Genomic DNA, 18514 nt, shown 5'->3' on the forward strand with positions numbered 1-18514 from the left:
CCATCTCCACACAAGGACAGGCACACAGCTGGCACTATGCAAGGCACCAGGGCATCCTTGGAGATCAGAATATCCTGTCTTCTCAGAGCTATCCTCTCCCAAGCCAGACTTAGGGGGACGGGGCTGGTCCGATGGGGGCAGAGCACTTATATTGAGCATTCAGGTAAATATAGCACTGACTTCATAACTGGCACATCCGTCTTGTTCGCACTGGCACATAGTAGGTGTTTCATACTCATCCTTTGAATAAAGGTTCTTCGGGCTTCCCATGAGTGCAGGGAAGCTTGGTGAGTTGACAATGCATCATACGGGTGTTCACCCTCACCGTTATTTATTTTTAGCCCCAAGTCCCTAGTCTGTGCTAGTCATTTTGCATACATTGTCTCGTTAATCCTCACAGCAATGCCAGGAGGTGAGATTTCTCACCCCTAGTTAACAGATGAAGACACTGAGGCTCAGGGAGGTGAAGCAACTTACCCAAAGTCACACAGCTTGTGTGAGCTGAGTCCATATTCATACCAGATCTGCTGACTCCGGTGGCCAGGGCCACTCTCCACCCAGACTGTACTCCAGAGAGGGCACCAGGCCTGGAGGAAGAGAAGGAGGTCAGCATCCATCCCCATCCTATTTCTGCCCCCCACCCCCACAGTTCCACAGGGTTCATTCAGATCCTGCCCTGCGGAGGCCTTAAGCTCCAGCTCATGCTCCTGCCTCAGACTTTATTCCTTTTTCAAAACCCTGCTATCACAAGGTTTTTTAAAGGAACCTGGGTTCCTCACCTGCCCATGCAAAAGGGACATAGTGATACCTGCCCTGCCTGGTACACAGGTAGGCAGGTGTGAGGAGGAGATGAAGTGTGTGAGAGAGTGCCTCTGGCCCTGAAGAGCCGTGTGCACAGGAGGTTTGCTAAGGAGCTGGGGTGTGTGTGTGTGAGTGTGACTGTGTGTTAATGTGAATGTGCTTCAATATGAGAGTGTATGGCTGTTAGTGCGGGGGGCGTGCTAGTGTGTATGTACAAGTATGTGAGCGAGCAAGCGTCCACATGTGCGCGTCTGTACACGTGTGAGAGTATGTCCATGCGTGGCTTTGTGAGTGAGTGAGTGTGAGTGATGAGCGTGGGCCACTGTCGCTGGCTAGACTGGACACCGGGGCTCAGAACACCCTTGTGCCTGGGGCGGCTTTGCCCCGGCTCAGCCCAGAGAGGCAGGCGCAGGTCCCCTTCCAGCACTGCGGGTGACCCCTGGTGGGATGCTTAACTCTTGTCCAGCACCGAGGCCACTAGGACATTATTCCCGCCCTCTCTGCCTCCACCCTGGGCCAGCGTCCTCGGAATGAGGAGCCATCTGTCCTTCACAGCTAAGGGACCTCACGCAAGGCGTCTGACTTCTGTGAGCCTGTTTCTTCCCCTGCGAAATGGGCATATAAGGGAATCATTATTGCGCTCAGCCAGGTGTCTGGTTGTGGTTGTTAAAATTAACTAAATTAACGTTGTGCACTGTGTCTCAAATGCTGGAAATACCCCCTCACACACACACTGTCCCCTTCCTTTTCAGTCTCTGTCACCAGGTGACGTGAGGTAAGTGGCCAGAAGTAACCCCCACCCCGCCCGCTGTACCCTAACCCACCCAAGCCCCAGCCCAGCCCCCAGCCCAGCCCCCAGCCCAGCCTGCGGCAACAGGTGCGCCAGGCGGTGGCGCCGGGGGCTGGGAAGGGGCGGGCGTCCTCACGCGGCTCCACGCTCCCGGCTCCGAGCGAGCAGTCCCGGGGGCCCCCCCTCCCGCCCGCGGTGCTGGCAGGAGCTGGAGCGGGAGGCGGCGGCGGCGGCGGCGGCAGCAGCAGCGGGGACAACACCGCGGAGCGGCGGCCGAGCCCAGTGCAGCCCCGGCCCCTTCCCCGCCCGCCCTCCAGCTGCGCCCGCTCCGCGCGTGAGTCCCGGGCCGCGGAGACATGAGCGCCCGGCGGCCCGACGCACCCAAGGCGCAGCGGCCCGGCCCCGCGGCCCCGTGATGGGCTCCTGCGTGTCGCGAGGTGAGGGGGCTGCGGGCCGGTAGGGGTCAGGGTCCTGGTCCCCGCGCCTGGGACACGTGCATGTCCCCTCCAGCCACTCCAAGGAAACTGGGGAGTTGCCTGGGGGGGTGGGAAGGGGGACGTTATCAGTCCTTCCTGATCAGCCACCCCCTCACCCCTTCCCCCCCCCCCCCGCCCCGCTGAGCCCTAGGGGACAAGGAATGGGAGGATGGGGGTCAGCATGGGGAGAGAGCCGTGGGAGGGCACCGCAGCCACAGCCGCGTTTGGAACCAGCCCCTGGCAGGTGGCATGAAACAAGGTCCCTTCCTTTTCTGCAGCCACACACCCCCTGCCATGTGTTTTGGAGGGCCAGGTGACTTCTGGTGGCTCCTGACTATGTGGAGGTACTCAGGGTGGGGAGGGGGAACCAGGAGATCACCCTCCCACACCCACTCAAGACACAGGCTCACTGGCTCAGTGTCCCCCATTCTGTCCCCTTATCCCATGCTCCTATCCCTGAACCCCATTGGCAGCAAGGGGTTAATGGAGGTGAACAGGTTATAGAGAAGGTTTCTTTCCCCATCCTCCCCACGAACTCTTCGTCCTTACCCCCATCCTTGGTCAGGGGACAGGAAGCGGGGACAGAGACAGCTGATGTTCTCAGTAACCCCTGAGACTTTCTCTCTGTCCCTGAGCTTTAAACGCTAGCCGGACTGGCACTCTTCACTGTCCTCCTCCTGTGCTGAGCCCCCTGCTCTCTCTGCGGTGGCCCTGGGAGCAGGAGCGGCCTGCCCTGGAGAGTGGCAGGTTGGTCTTAGGAATTCTCCAGCTTCCAAGCGGGCTGCTGAGCAGCACTTTGAAGAGGTCGGCTGGGCCATTTCCCACCACCGGTCCTCACCCCACAGTGGGAGGGGGCGGGGCTGGGGTAGAGGTGCTGGCCAAATCCACTGACTCCAACCGCAGGGCCTTGCGGGGCTGCCACCCCACCCATCACCCCCAATGGCTTCCTTAGGCGATGATGATGGATGAACGGGCCTTGGAGAGGGCTGGGCAGGCCCCGGGGGCGGGGGGGAGCTGGTCCTGGCAGGTGTTGAGGAAGGAGCATAACACTCCTCCCTCTCTGGACTCTCAGGGCTCTGCCCACTGGTCCATGCAGGTAAGTGACTCAGGATGTCTCAGCAGGGTGTCCGGGCTGGAATCACGGTGGGGGTTAGGTTGTGTGAGGCTCATTCACTTATTCAGTCTTTAAGCTGATATTAACACGACACCTACTGTGTGCTGGGCACCATGTACGCGCTGGGCATCCAGCACCGACAAGCCCCGCACAGCACCTGCCCTCGTGAGGGCTGCAGCCTGGCCGGAGTCGAAAGGTGGTTTTGACAGTGAAGAGTGTTTCCGGTTCTTTCGGTGTAATGGGCTCTCAGTGTGTCTCCAGAACCCGAAGGTTCTGGGCAGTCGCCTAGTGCTCCCCATCACTCGGCTTTTCCATGCCAGGCACTGGGGGACCTGCCTGTGAGCCGCAGACCCGCTGAACACAGTTCAGAGGCCGGGGAAGAAGGGAAACTGCCAAGGTTACTTAGGACCTGCCAAGGTCACTCAAGGCAGTGTGAGGACTGGGGCCCAGGTCCTCTGACAGGATATGAGGACCATCGACCATCGTCCCAGAGACGCTGAGTGGCTGAACCCCTGAGTGGAGGCCCCTCACCCCTCTAATTGTCACTGAGTGCTCCGTTTACCAGGTACTGGTTGGGACCTTTTAGGCACAACCATTAAGGGGTACATACTATCACTGTCCCCATTTTACAAATGGGGACACTAAATAGAGGGGAGTTGAGTGACTTGCCCAGGGGCCCGCAGATAAGAAATACCAGGGACAGGATTTGAACCCAATCAGGCCGACTTCAGAGCCTGGGCTCTTAGCCTCTGCACCACACGGCCAGCCCTCAGCCCCGGCTCCTGTCCTGCCCCTCTCCGGCTGCGGGTTTCCATGGGCTTCTGGGCCCCAAGAGCCCGGTCTGCACACCTGCACGAAATCGCTAATAACAGGCCCCCCTTGCTCCAAGCGCTTCCCTGTGCCAGGTACACAGCCTGAAGCTAGACCAGGAATTGGAGCCTCATGCTGATGCCTGCACCCAGCTGGGGCCACCCCTGCCAAACCTTAAACCCCAGGTACACACCGCACCTAGGAGAGCTGCCCGCTCCCAGCCTCCGGCAGCAGTGAGCTTCTCCGTGCCAGGCCTGAGAGGTCAGGAGTGCAGACGCCGGTGCCAGCCAGCCTAGGTTTGCATCCCTGCTCTATCATCACTAGCTCTGCGACCTTGGCCAGCTACTTAACCTTGTTTATGTATCTCAGTGTTCTCATCTCTAAAATGGGAATAATACAAGTATTGATGTTTTAGGGTTGTTGGGAGGGAATTAAATGACTTAATTCACATAAAGCATTTGGGCCAATACCTGCATATAGTAAGCACTCATAAGTGTTAGCTATTACTTTTTTCATTATTACCCTTTTGTCCAGACAGCTAATCGAGACCCTCTTGTCTGGGAAAGGGGAAGCTATAGAGGCGTCGAGCCCCAGCCTTTTCATGGGAAAAGTAGTGGGCGGCAGGCACTTGAGGTGCTCAGGACATGGGGAAAGTAATTGGAACCAGATTAAGGCAACAAACGCTGTTTTCCGGAGCTATTTTGTGTTCATTATCTATTTTTAAGCTATTGTTTGTTGGACGTTTATCCTGAGCCAGGCAGCTTTCACCTTGCTGACCTAGTTGGTCCTCCTTCAGCCTGGGAAGAGGGACATGGGGCTTGGAGACAGGAAGTGTCTTACTTGAGGTCACGTAGCCAGGACACAGAGAGGCAGGATTGGACTCCGGGTCTGCGTGACCCCAGAGCCTGAGCACGAAACCTCTGCTCTTTGCCTTTTCATGTCCCCCACGTGGAGAGAACTCGTGGCCAGTGCTTTAAAAAAAGCAACTCTCTGGAATAACCCCAGTGGTTAGTATTTGGTTTGGCTTTGCTGTCACCACTGGTGACAATTCATATGGAGCAAAGGGGAGTTAGATTTGCTCCCCCTTCTCTCCAGCTCCAGGGTTTCTCAGTGTCCGCCCCAAGCCCCCGGCACTGGGACCTCTCGGCCTGCCCCCTACCTGACCCCAGCCTTTTCCTCCAGAGCAACCCATCAGTCTCCTGGCCCCACAGGAGGGCTCAGTGCATGGGGCACTGACAAGGGGGTTGTAAGAGCAGAAACTGGGGGCTGAGGACTTTCTTCTGAAAGGTCAGATGTCTGATTATGTCTGGGATGAGGCCCAAGCCCTAAGAAGGCTGACCATAGCCACCCACAGTGCCCAGGGCTCCTTGGCCATGACCCCCCTCCCCGCCCCTCTCGTCCTGTCTCCCCGTGGCCTTAGCAGAACCACGGAGCAGAGTCTTACCCTCGGCACTGTGGGGAGACCGAGCGAGGAGTCGATGGGGCCTCGCCCTTTCAGAGCTCCCAATCTGAGGAGGGGGACGCGACCTTAGGAGTCTGATGGCAGAGGCAGGACACAGCGCACAGACACAAACACACAGACACACACACTTGGAAAAATGGCCCTCTCAGGAGGAGATCGGCGTTGGTTAGTAGTTGGAACCCAAACTTTGGAGTCGTAGACTGGCCTAGGTGTGAGCCCCACTTACGAGCTGCTGATCTTGCAGAAGTGATTTAACCTCTCTGAGCCTTCGTTTCCCCATTTATAAAATGGGCCTAACAGAGTTGTGAGGGTTAAATGAGAGCTCATGGTTGAAATAGCGTAAGACAGTACCTGACACACGCTTGGTGTTTAATGAACAGTGGCCGCAAATCACTGCAGGCCAGACTTTGCCCATCAGGGCTGCTGGTAAGAGAGTAGCCTAAAACAGCTGAGGCCAATCTAGGCAGACTGCCTGGAGGAGGTGAGGCTAGAGCAGCGTGTTTCAAAGAGGTTGGGCCACAGGATCGCAGAGGACGTAGAAAGGAGCCGGGGTGTGTGGAAGGTCCTAGAGAAGAGCCTGTTGTCACCCTCCATCCTTGGTTAGGCCTGGAAAGGGACCCCTTTGAGCATCTCTGAGCTGTACCAACTCACAGATGAAGCTACTGCCGTGGTTCTGGTGACCTATAAACAAATGTCCTGGGGAATGGGGGCACTTTATCTACTCGAGGCTGAGCCAAACTCAGAGCGATGGCCTGCTGCCATGGCAGCGACTCACTCCAGGCAGAGAGACCAAGGGCTCACACTGGGTGGCCTCCCACCGCAGAGCCCCTAAGGCAGGGGTCCCCAAACCCCGGGCCATGGACCGATACCAGTCCGTGGCCTGTTAGGAACCGGCCGCACAGCAGGAGGTGAGCCGCTGGTGAAGCTTCATCTGTATTCGCAGCCGCTCCCCAGCGCCAGCATCACCGCCTCAGCTCCTCCCCAGACCTTCAGGCGTTAGATTCTCCTAGGCGCCAAAAAGGTTGGGGACCGCTGCCCTAGAGCAAGCTGCAGCCCTAAGGACAGGATCAAAGGAGTGGTGACCGAGGTCTGTCCCTTGGTTCAGAAGGAGGATCTGAGGTCCAGGAGGGGACAGGGACAGAGAAGACGTCTTGTCTGGAGACCGTGCTGTGGCAGGGGCCTCACCCTCACGGCTACCCTTTTCCAGAGGACTGCACTATCCTCACTTCACAGCCGAGAACCCTGAGGTGCACAGGGGCCGTGTCACAAGCCCACAGCCCTGGAGCTGGCAGTGAAAAGCTGGGATTCGAACCCAGGGCAGGGACTGCGAGAGGAACGCCTTGCTCACTGCGTTCGCTTTGGAGCCAGGGCCAGAGCCGGGCACCTGACGGCTGGGCACTACGCACCGGATGAGTGGTGGGCTGGAGGGACTGTACCACATGTTCGGCCACAGGGGCCTGAGAAGCCTCGAGCGGAAGCCCCAGGTTGCCCAGGGACCCGCATCGCCAGGGGTTTCGGACACAGGCTGCTGCTCAGTTATCATGTGGTTTCAAAAGGAGGTTCCCCCTCTCTGAGCTGCTGAGGAAAAGCGGGTTCACCGCGGGCCCTCCCTGCCCTCCCTCTGCAGGGACATGGCACCCATGGTGACTAATGGGCTGGGACGTGAAGCGCCAGAGAACGGGGAGAGGAGCGAGATGACTCAGACCTGAGCGGTTATGCTGCAGATGCCCCAAAGGGAAAAGCAGAGAAAACCAGTGTGGCCGCTTTGCAGCAAGAGGGGCGTGGGTTACACATCAGGGGGACCGTCTGGCGGTTGGACTCTAAAGCAGACTGAGGAGCTGGCCTGGGGAGGCAGGAAGCATCCTTAGTAAACAGGGAAGTTCTGGTCGAAGGCTTGTCTTCCGAAGGAGGCATCTGCATGACACCCCTCTCCTTGAAGGATCAAGATGGCCCCCTCCAGGTTACCATGGCAACCAAAGGCCCGTCACTTCCATGGCCAAGGGAGGTGGGGGAGGAAGCAGATCTGAGAAGGGGCTTCAGACCTTGAGGTCAGGGGAGTAAGATGTGGACCCAGGAAGGGGGAGGAGCCCACCCCCTCCCATGGGAGAGGGAGGCACCCACAGGAGCAGTGGCTAAGGGCCCCCTCAGGCAGTCCCCCAGCCCCCACCTCACATGAAATGCTGTGTTTTTCCAGTTGCCAGTGGTGACGAGGCCACGGTCCCAGCTGGGCGAAGAGCAGCCTGTGATTTCACCCTGGGCTGGTTCATTACCTGATGTCTCCATGGCAACTAGCCTGTGACATCACAGGACCAAAGTCCTCAGGGGGAGAAGGCATCTTTGGCAGAGGCGCCTGCCCCTCAACTGAGGTTGGGTGCAGGAAGGCCGGGTAGGGGCCAGGAACCAGGAGTCCTCCAAGTCCACCACCAGCTCCTAGACGAATGACCTTGTTCCAGTCATGTCTCCTCCAGGCCTTTGACGACCTACCAGCTTCCTCTGTGTTCAGCTCCCCTTACTCTCTGTCTTCAGTCGCAAAGTTTTAAAACAGCCTCACGCCATGGCCGGGAGCCTTAGAGATATTCCAGCACCTTTCAAAGTTCCTAGGGGCAGCCTGTAGCCAGCGCCACCTGTCTGCACCTCAGTGGCCCTGGCTTGTGCACACTGGACCCTTATGAGTGATGGCTCTCACACTTTTCTGACTGAAACCCATAGGCATAAATATATTTTGCAATATGACCCAGTACACACACACAAAGAAAAAGAAAGCCTTTATCCTATGAACCCCCCTTCCCAGCTGTGCAGACACCCGCCTGGGAGTGGGTGAGACGCTGGCCTCTCCTTTGCATGCATCCCAAATTTCTGCAAGTGAGTGTCTGGGAAACCCCACATTCCATTTGTTGGGAGAAAGAGGTAACCGCAGTCAGAAGGGAAGTTGAGGCTGGGGTAGCTGGGGCGACTGCACCCCTCCCCCGACAATGAGGGTGGCTTTCTTCAAAACATGGGCCCTTGTGCCTCTTTGTTCTCAGTTTGGGATCCTCGCAGGCAATTCCTGAAGGACAAGAACAGTCTCCATCAACTGATCATTTTACAAATGAGGAAAACAGAAGCTCAGAGAGGCAGAGTCACTCGCTCAAGGTCCCACAGGCAGTGAAGGGCGGAGCTGGGATTTGGACAGTCTGGCACCAGAGCCTGACCCAGCTGGCCCTGGAGCAGACTCTGAAACAAGGATTGGGGTACAACTGATATAGGAAGGAATAGAGAGAGCTGAAGCCAGAAAAGGGTGTCCCAAGGGGGTGACCTTAGCTTGATCCCACAGGGGAGTCTGGAATGAAAGTTAAGCTCTGAGTGTTCTGACCCCAAGCCAAAGAGCTGGGGTCCTGCACCCACTCTAAATTCTCAGGTAGTTTCAGGAGAGCATCCTGCCTAGAAAGAGTCATGGGTGCTGTCCTTGGAGGCAAACCACAGAACTAGGAGAAAACAACCCCAAGGGATCTGGGGGGTTGGGTGGAGCACCCACACCACCCTCCGGTGCTCACTTTACCTCCCTGTCAACACCTCTGCAAGTCTGCAAATCCACTGCAGCCAGCTCCCTCCCTGCCTCTGGGGTTGCCTGATGCCTCCTACCTCCCACTCCGGACCTCCTTGGCCTCAGCTCCCTCCAGGAAGCCCTGCCTGCTTCCATACCATGAGTGGTGGGAGCCAGCGCCCAGGACAGGATGGGCTGGAGGCTGGGTGAGTGTCCTGCAATAGCCCAGATGCCCCTGCTCAGTCCTCCCTTCCAGACTCCACGGCTTTGTGCAAGCTGCACCCCTGACTGGGACACCTTCCTCCCAGCACCCCATCCTGGCCAGCTTCCCCATCAGCTCTCCTGTGCAGCCCAGAGCCTGCCAGAACTCATGGAAGAATCCTCTATGCTTTGGAAGAGAGTGAACCTCGGTGTCAGACCGATAGGGCTCAGATCCTGACTGCCAGTTACGGGCTGAGTGCCTTGGGCTAGTGGCTTTCCCCTCTGTGCCTCAGTTTCCTCACCTGTAAAGTCGAGTGACAGATTCCTAGCTCTCTAGATGGATGTGAGAACTCAGGGCCATCACACCAGAAAGCGGGGTATAGAAAGAAGAGTTCTTGGCTGGTTCTTCCGGGTCAGTCTTGTGTTTGAAGGGGAAGCGTTGGGGCTGGTTTTGTCCATCAGACAGGGGACTCCCTGATGAAGTGACAAAGTCTTAATCCCCAGGGGCTTGCACAGTGTAGACATGCGATAGAGGGATGCCAAGTGGGTGAAAGAATGAATGGATGCATAGATGAATGAATGAATGACGATCCCCCAGATGCTTACGTAACTGGGTTTTTCGTGACACTCAGGCCTCAGCTCTGAGAAGCCCTCTCCAGTCCCCCTCCCGAGTCACGCAGCCCCTCATCTTTTTTCTTCAGTTGTTATCGCTGTCTAACAGATCTTATTCATTGTGTTTGGTTAATGATCTGTCTCCCCGACTAGAATGTCAGCTCCATGAACAGAACCCATCTCTGTCCTGTTCGTCACTGGGTCCCAGAACTGTGCCTGACGCATAGCAGGTGCTCAGCTAATACCTTTGAATGCCTCAAAGAGTAAATAAATGCATTAATCGAATGACTAATAGGGATGTTTCCTGTTATCCCGTGTGGGTGGAGAAGTCCTCTTCCATTCAACCCAAAAATTCAAGTCTCAGCTCAAGGTCACCTCCTCAGAGAGGCCTTTCCTGACCACCCGATTCGACGTGGTCCTCCCTGTGACCGTGTGGGCCACTCACTTCCCACCTCAGTCATCATGCTCTGATAGTTTTGTTTGTTTGTTTGTTTGTTTGTTTATTAGTGGAAAGTAGTAGGGGAAATTGATTGGAGGTCTCTGTGGGGTCAAAAAAGTGCTGGAACGTGAGGGCTAGAATTGTGAAAATGGGGTGACAAGCAGATGGGCAAGTAATTCCCACCGAGGGGACCCAGCAGGAGGAGAGCCTGGCTGGACTTCTCGCCAGATGTGGGTTTGAGTCTGTTTCCTACAAAACGAGGACAGGTAATAATAAAGTAACACCCGCCTCCCAGGGCTGACCTGAACGAGCTTGTAAGCAGAACACTCAGTTTTTCTAAGTTCCTCCTGTCTTTCTTATTTCCAGATCTGTTCACAAGTGCCCACAAGGACTGCCCCATGCCTCAGGGCACAGACACCCTGAGCCCAGACTTGCCCTCCCACCACCCACCACCCACCATTGCTCCAGACTACGTCACTGGCAAGGTAACTGGTCATGCTTCATCTCCACCTTCACCCCTGTCTCTGCCCTGGCTCCTGGGCTGTCCCCTCCAGCTCCCCATAGGGGGCAGAAACCATCCCAGTCTCCTCCCCTCCCCAAGCTTGGCTAGTTCTCATGGGATCAAAACCCTTAAGGTTTGGTATTCAGCTGGGCAGAGGTGTGAAATGGGCTGGGCATCCAGGAACTGGATCAGGCTTATTTAAAAGAGAGGATCCCACCCTGAAGGGCTTCCCACCCAAATTAACTCAGGCTTGCAGGTAACAACTTCTCTTACCAGCCCAGGAATCCCTAGTAGCCTGCACTCCCTACTGGAGAGTAAAAGGAATAGAATTCTCAGTCCAGATAGATTAGGGAGATCTTGCTAGTAACCTCCAATCCTGCTGCATAATTTCCACCCCTGCCCCAGAGGTTGTAGCTTGAGCCTACCACATGATATAATGATCTTTTTAAAATTTTGAGCACATACCACATGCTAAGCATTATGCTAGGCACTTTGCCTACATTATGTCGCTTATGTTTCTCCACAACCAGAGGTAAATGGCATTATCTTATTTTATAGAGGAAGAAACTTATGTTGCAAGATGTTAAGTCACTAGTCTCAGGCTACCTAGGCAGAACTGGCAGAGTCAAAACTCAAACACAGGTCTGATCTGTCCCTTTCACCCACTGCTTCCCCTGGCAGGGCCACCCTCCCCACTTCTTTCTCTGCATGCCAGGGGACACCGGGCACAACTCACGAGCAGGCAGACCCCACCCTCAGGGAGCATCAGAGGGCTGACCCACACCTCCACCCAGGACCCTAAGACTCATGCCACCTGCTGGCACAATGTGCCAAGCCCTGCCTGATCCTCTTCTCTTATTTTAGGACAAACAGATGGATTTCTGTTGGGATCCTTGGCAGGTCAGTGCACTTTCCTGTGGCCCAGTCTGGTCAGCCGCGGCTGACACCACTGCCCCTCCCTCCACTGGACCCAGCCTGGGCACCAAGTCCTGCCAGCCCTGGGGGAGGGGTGCCTGATGAAAACGGTGGTGGGGAATGGTCCCGTGGCAGTTGGCAGGATCACCCTGGCCCTGTCCACTGCCCAGGGGCCCTGGGGAGGCTGGGTAATGAGGATGTTGGGCAGGTCTCCCCTACCTACTCACCCCTCCCCCTCCCACAGAGGTGCTTCCAGACCACCAATGGCTACCTGTCCGACTCTAGATCCTGCTCCAGCAACTACAACGTGGCAGCCCTGGCCACCTCGTCCCTCGTGGGTGGGTACCAGCTGCTCTCTCCTGGAGTTTCCGTTGTCCACCCTGGACACTAGCTGTAGGGCTGCAAGGATCAATTGCAGCTGGCAGGACTGCGGCCCCGTGGAGTCATTTTCTCAGTGCCAGGCTCCGAGCTGGATTCTGCAGGAAGTAGTGACGTGGGGCTCCCGCCCCCAAGGGTTAGATTGTTGGGGCCTCCAGAAGCTCTGAGGGGATGGCCCGATTTTTCAGATGTCTGCCTGGTGTGGTCACCCTGTCTCTCTGCAGCAGACGCCACCTTGGGTCAGTTCTCTAGACGCAGAGCCAGAGTCAGGAATTGTGTGTGATCTACTGAGGCATTTTCTCAAGGGCCACCTGTAGGAGTGAGGGCTGTGGGGCAGGACAAGGGAGGAGCAGAGACGTGGCAGCAGAAGCCTCCTCTCTCTGAGCCATGAATCGCACTGCAGAATTCACTGCCCTTTGAGGGGAGGGGGCTGACATCATATTATTCCATCAGTCAGTGGCTGGTAGCCCCTGGGGAGGATTTTCCCTCCCACCCCCCACTCCTGACATCTCTGGCTGAGGCAGCTGCCATCAGCTAAGGGCGAGTCTCCAGAGAAGCGTGCAGGTGTGAGCGCTGGGGGTTAGGCACGCAGGCCAGGATAGGGACTCTGCCACAGCATCTGCCCAGGTGGCCCACAGCACAGGCTTCTGGGCCGTTCTCAGCAGTTCCTTTGCTCCTGGCTTTGCTCAATACAGGTCAGGCTCGCATTTCATTAACTCCCTTCCTGCTCCCACATTTGCCTACACTGTTCCCTCCACCCGAAACCCCTTCCTTCGACCTCACCTGCCCTTCAAGGACCCCTTGGACCACTTCCGAAAACCACCTCTGGTTGCCGACGCGCCCCATCTTGGGGCAGGGGTTCGCCCCTTCCTACGCACCTCCCATCTTTCCCATTTTCCCAGTGTTTCGTCTCTAGCTTCCTTTGTGGATGCCCGATCTTTCTTAAGTCTTGCCATTCTTCATATCATGGCTTTGGGGTCCCCGTGACCCACAGATCTGTCGTCCACTGCTATTAAAGGAGATGCTGAATCACTCCTGAAAATCCTGTCAGCTTCCACATCCAAGAGGTCTCGTCCTAAGAACTCCTTCAGGCCCTCCTCCGCAGCTGCCCAGCCCTTGCCCTGTCTCTTGCTGGGTCCCTAGTGACCCCCTGCCTCCACCTTTGGCCGCTAAGCCCCTGATTAGGACGCTCTTCCTAAACAACAGAGCTCACCTGTCACTCTCCTGCTCACCACCCTGCTGTGGCTCCCGCTGCTATAAGGAGAACTTTGGTGCCCTCAGCTTGGCTCTCTCAGCCCCCAGTCTGGGCACCCCAGCTTCTTCTGCCACCCCAGTCCCAGCATACTGGAATCACGCCAGACTCTTCCATGCCTTCATCATCTTATCTCTGAAAAAGCCTTCAGTCTTGCCCCGATCTGTCCAACCCAACCCACCTTCAAAGCTGCACTTCAGTCTGCCTCTTACAGGAAGTCTTCCCTGCCTGCTGCACCCCTCGCAGATCTCACTCTTGGCAGAGCTGGCACTGGGCTAGACACGGGGTCTGCTCTCGCCACACTTGTTACTTAATGGGCAAGGGGAGAGCTGGGTGGATATTGAGTGGATGGCTCCTTGAGCGGATATCCTTGGGTCTGAACTTGGTCAGAAAGGGAATGCGCTGTGGCAGGACTGGGGAAGAAGCAGCCGGAAGTGGGCGGGGACACTGACTGGGAGCGGGACACTAGGAGAGCTTGGGGCCTGCAGGTGGGTGGGGAGCACCTAAGTGAGGGGGGCCCTAGGGCTGGGGGAGGGCGTGGGGCAGGGAGGCACAAGGCATTGGCAGGCATAGGAATTAGATGGGTACAAGGCATTGGTAGGTGCAGGGCTGTGAGAACAAGGGGCCTTGAATGGATGTGGGGTACGAGCCGTGGATGGGCCTGAGCTATTGGGGGGCTTGGGATATTGGAGGTGGGGCTCTGAGCTGGGCCTTGTGTCAAGACAGTCACCTGACTGCCCTCGATGTCCCCAGGGGTGGTGCAGAGCATCAAGGACCACATCACAAAGCCCACAGCCATGGCACGTGGCCGTGTGGCCCACCTCATCGAGTGGAAGGGCTGGAGCGCCCAGCAGTCCGGCTGGGAGCTGTCCCCAGACGAGGACGAGCATTATTGCTGCCTGCCAGACGAGCTGCGTGAGGCCCGCTTTGCTGCAGGTCAGTGGGAAAAGGGGAGCTCAGGGACAGGGACCGGCCAGGGATCTGGTCCTTAGGGGACGCAGCATTGACACCCGGGAATTGTCTCAGCAGGAAAAAGCAAGGCGAGGGGTGGCCGGGGCATTAGGTGGGCACTCTGATCCCTGGGGCTTGGATGGACAGCCCAGCTAACTCCCAGGCTGTTGGGTGGCAGCCCGTCCTGGCACTGTGCACCCCCCACCACCACCACGCCCCCTCTGAGCTGGGTCCCACTGTCCCCCATAGGGGTTGCTGAGCAGTTTGCCATCACGGAGGCCACACTGAGCGCCTGGTCCTCTCTGGACGACGAGGAGCTGCACCCCGAGGACGTCCCCCAGGACATGGTCCAACTGCAGGGTACTGCCTGGGTGGGCGCCAGGGTGGGGTGGGTGGGGCAGAGCTGGCGCTGGATGCCTGCCCTGTGACCTCAGCCAAGCCCCTCCTCCCCTCAACTTTAGTTTCCTCGTCCAAAAAATGAGGCTGACGATACTTAACCTGCCCATTGCCCAGGAGTGCCAAGAGCATAAAGGAAAAAATAATAATAATAGATAATACGAATTAAGGGCTTACTATACAAAGAGCCAGGCTCTGACCCTTAACACCAAGCACAGCCAAACACTTTCCTAGTAGAACCCAGGGCTGCTACTGTGGCTTCACGCAGCTGGGTCCTGCGTGGTCCTTCACCAGCGGATTTTCTCATTTCCTCCGCCCTCTGATGGTGGAGGGAGGGGAGGCCTGGGAAGAACCCTGGTTGTCCCAATTCTCAGAGCACAGAAGGCTCCCACACGGAGCTTCTCTTAACTGCACTGCTCTCTGCCACCACCACTCCTATAACCCCAGGGAGAAACGGGCTCAGAGAGGTTCAGTGACTTGCCTAAGGTCACAGAGCTTGGCCGTGACAAAGCAGGGCTTGGAGGCTGGTCTTCTGCCCCCTGCCTGTACTCACACACCAGAAGCGGGCGAGGGGCAGGGTCCGGGACCTTGTCCCTCACCCCGCCTCCCTTTGCTTTTCCAGACCTGGAGAGCATCCACCTTCAGGACAGTCTTCTGGCCTTCTCCTCCCCAGGCCTCTCCCCCGATGGCTGGCCCTCACCCGAGGAGACCCCCATCACGGCTGCTGCCCCACAGCCCCCCGGCCCTGAACAGCAGCATTGGCAGCGGCTGCCGGGGGGCCCGGGGTCTGAGGGTGGGGCCTGCCTGCAGGGCTCCCTCCCCTCAGTAGAAGCGGCTCCCTCTCAGAGGACGAGGTGTTCTATAACTGAGGCGGGACCGTGGGGCCCGGATCCTGCTCACACTACCTTGCCTGGTGGGCAGCCCAGGTGTATCAGGGCATCAGGTCGGGCTGGGCCTCTCTTGGCCCCTCAGGGCTGGCACGGGGTGGGCGAGGCGGGGATGGGGGCCAGTACTCCTTGTGGACCACTCTGTGCCTCCATGGACCTGCCCTGAGCAGTGGGAGCCATATCCTCCTTGTCCCTCTTCACTGGCTCAGGTGGGCAGCTTCCCCTGCAGGGTTTCTGCCATCAGCAAGCTCGAGGACTCAGCAGACACCACGGCAGGCTGCCCAGAGGAGCCAGCAGCCAGGCCTCCGGGCGGACGACCATGGGACACCCACTTGGCATGGGTCCTGGGGACCCTGCCTTGACCCCGGGGCTCAGGCCCTCCCCCTCTCCCTCTGGGCTTCAGCCCCGCATCAGAGGTGGGGTAGCCTCTTCTGGTAGCTAAGCGTCTGCTCCTAAGCTGTCATCACGGGGGGACCTATCTCATGGAGCATCTGTCTGTCCCTCACTCTCTGAACCCCTATGCCCCAGCTCCCCCTCCAGGCACCCTCTTCCCCTCTTCCTTTAGAAGGTTCTCTAAAGACATTAAAGTGGTGAATTGAAGCTGGGTGAACTTGGCCTGGTCTCTGCTGGAGCAGGCATGTCCTTGGGGGTCCTGGAGGGATGTCTAAATGGACTTAGGGGAAAGCCCCTAACTCCCAACACTCATACCACTGGTCAACGTGCTGCTGCCCAGCTAGGAGAGTCTCCATGGAGGATGCCCAAGGTTCTGTGGACTCCCCGAGGAACCATACCTGGGGACCCCACTTTATCAACACTGGCTCAGCCAAGGGGAGCCTGGGGCTGGGGTGACGGTAATGGGGCCACAGGGTCCTGCTTCTACATGAGGACAAGCATCGTGAGACCTGGTGGGGGACCCTGCCAGGAATGGGGGCGTGAGGAGTGGGAGACCAGGGACCCAGGCCTGCAATGCCCACAACCACCGGGGACCCCAAGAGCTCCCTCAAGGCCAGCACGGGAAGAGCTGAGGTGCCACGTCGGCACTGTGGGGCTGGAATGAGGGATGAACTGCGTCTCTGGGGGATGGCTTTATTTTTCTCAGGAGCCTCTGGCTGGGAGTCAAACAACCCCTAGGGGGCATCTGCACCCGCCCTTGGTGACAACGTACACCAACCTCTTCATCGGCGAAGTTGATGAACTTGCACTGAGCACATACTGTGAGCTGGTTTTCTGCCGTCTCGCATTCTGAGCTCTGTCCGAGGTGGGATTTGTCCTTCGAGGCATGTAGCACTTGTCCCACCCGAGGATGGGACATAGTGAACATGGGGCCCTTTTCGGTGCTGAGCTGGGCCTGCCCGCTTCGCTGAGGAGCTGAGCTGGGCTGGAGGCGAGGGGTGCGTGACGGTCGAGGAGAAACAGGACGTCTGCCCAGCCTTCGGCAGGCAGCGGAGGGGGCTCGTTTCAGCGTGCCGGGCTCGCTCACTTTGGAGCCGGTGGGTTTGTCAGGTTGGAAATTACTTTCTTCAACTAGAACAGAGAAAGAGGGCATTTTAGGGGGAAAGTGTAGAGGAAGTCAAGCATGGGGTCTCTCGTCTCATTTGACACTCCTCAGGGTTAATTCTAGGGTGAGCGGTAGAGCCAGTGCCTCCCCATTGCACAGATGGGACCACAGAGGCCCAGAGGTGGACAGGGCTGGCCACTGGCTACAAAATAAGGCAGGAGTAGCCAGGCCCAGTGGCTACTCTGGACCAGGAAGCAGGGCTTGTCAAATCCCATGAGGCCCCTCCACGTTTGGATGGGAAGATATCGGGGCCCTCTGCCTCCCCAGCCTGCCCGAGCATGGCTCCTCTGCTTTGCTCAGCCCTGGGGGCCCTGGTACCTCCACCCAAGACACGGAGCCCACGGCTCTGCCCTGGGACGTCACGAAGAGGGACTGAAGGTTCAACAGCTCGAAGAGGTTGTGTGCCTGGAAGAAGGGTCGTTGGGAAACCCTGAAGGACAGATGGCACCCACCCGCCCCTCTGGCTTCAACTTCTCCCTAACCTGAGGGCTTTGAGCAGAGGTGGAGGCTCTGGCTTGGGCTCTGCCCGGTGGTACCCATGCCCCCACGTCTCTCAGCAGGGAAGGGAAGGGGGTGGGTGATGGTGGGTGGAATATCAGGAGCTGGGCCTGCAATGTCCAAAGTGACCAGCAGAGGTTGCCAGAGTCCACACAAGGGACCAGTGGAAAAGTCCTGTTAATCTAGCATCATCCTGTGGCACCGAGGGGTTGGGTCCATCCTTAGGTCTCTGCTTCTGCCCCTCCTTGACCCAGTGTTGCAGGCTCTGTGTTCGTGGGGTGTGGGGGACTTGGTATCAGCAGGTAGAGTGATTAAATAATTTGCCCAAGATCACACAGGGTGAAAGAATGTGGTGTGTCTGAAATTGAAACCCATGTGTGCCGTGATGTAAGGACATAGCTTTAACCACTGCCTCTCTCTACCCGGAGGCTTCTATTTTGCAAGTCCTCTCACTTCTCTAGTCTCTGCATCATCCAACATCCCCAGAGCGAGGCTCAGAGAGGGCAGGAACTGCTATGTCTGTTCTGCAGATGAGCAAGTGGGCCCAGGAGTTACAGGCAGCCACACTGTGTGCCAGGAAAGCTGGAGCTGAAGTTTCCCTCTCAGGCTCCTCCCCTCCGCCCTAGGGTTCTTGTCTGCCCCATGCCCGAAGTCTCCCCATTACCTGGTGCAGGGAAGTCTCCGGGGACAGCTGCAGGGTCACTGGCTCCGTGGGGCAGCCCCGAGTCAAGATGTCCTGGAGACACCACTGGGGGTGGGGGAAGGGTTATGGGGGCCTGGGCCAGCCTTCTCCTTCCCCGGGCTGCCCCTCTCAAACCACCTCTCCCACAGGTCAGCTGGCCTGTCCCTTCACAACCCTGCTGACCCCCCGCCCCCTCCCAACACCCAACACGAGTACCCACCTGGTGCCCTGGTGCCCAAGAGGGAGGCTCAGCCTGGAGAGCCTGCA

General features: G+C 57.7%; 2 protein-coding genes across 2 annotated transcripts in view; one reads left to right on the forward strand and one right to left on the reverse strand.

Annotated features, from left to right (window-relative positions):
• The first annotated feature begins 1810 nt into the window (after positions 1–1810).
• On the forward strand, positions 1811–15621 carry FAM131C (family with sequence similarity 131 member C). Its single transcript, XM_039842118.1, is given in 8 exon segments — positions 1811–2028; positions 10595–10713; positions 11595–11630; positions 11890–11983; positions 14029–14211; positions 14476–14586; positions 15245–15448; positions 15451–15621. Coding segments are annotated over 8 exon segments (810 nt in total). The 5' UTR covers positions 1811–2006; the 3' UTR covers positions 15492–15621.
• Positions 15622–16590: 969 nt separating this feature from the next.
• The window catches only part of LOC120585699 (chloride channel protein ClC-Kb), an 11605-nt gene continuing 9681 nt past the window's right edge, over positions 16591–18514 (reverse strand). The window contains exons 17-20 of the mRNA XM_039842023.1: positions 18468–18509; positions 18230–18313; positions 17386–17472; positions 16591–17033 (exon numbers count right to left, since the gene is read on the reverse strand). Coding sequence (XP_039697957.1) covers positions 16986–17033; positions 17386–17472; positions 18230–18313; positions 18468–18509 — 261 coding nt within the window. The 3' untranslated portion in view covers positions 16591–16985. The remainder of the gene's footprint in view (positions 17034–17385; positions 17473–18229; positions 18314–18467; positions 18510–18514) is intronic.

Source organism: Pteropus medius, unplaced genomic scaffold, assembly GCF_902729225.1.
Source record: "Pteropus medius unplaced genomic scaffold, Ma_sr-lr_union100, whole genome shotgun sequence".
Lineage (NCBI taxonomy): Eukaryota > Metazoa > Chordata > Mammalia > Chiroptera > Pteropodidae > Pteropus > Pteropus medius.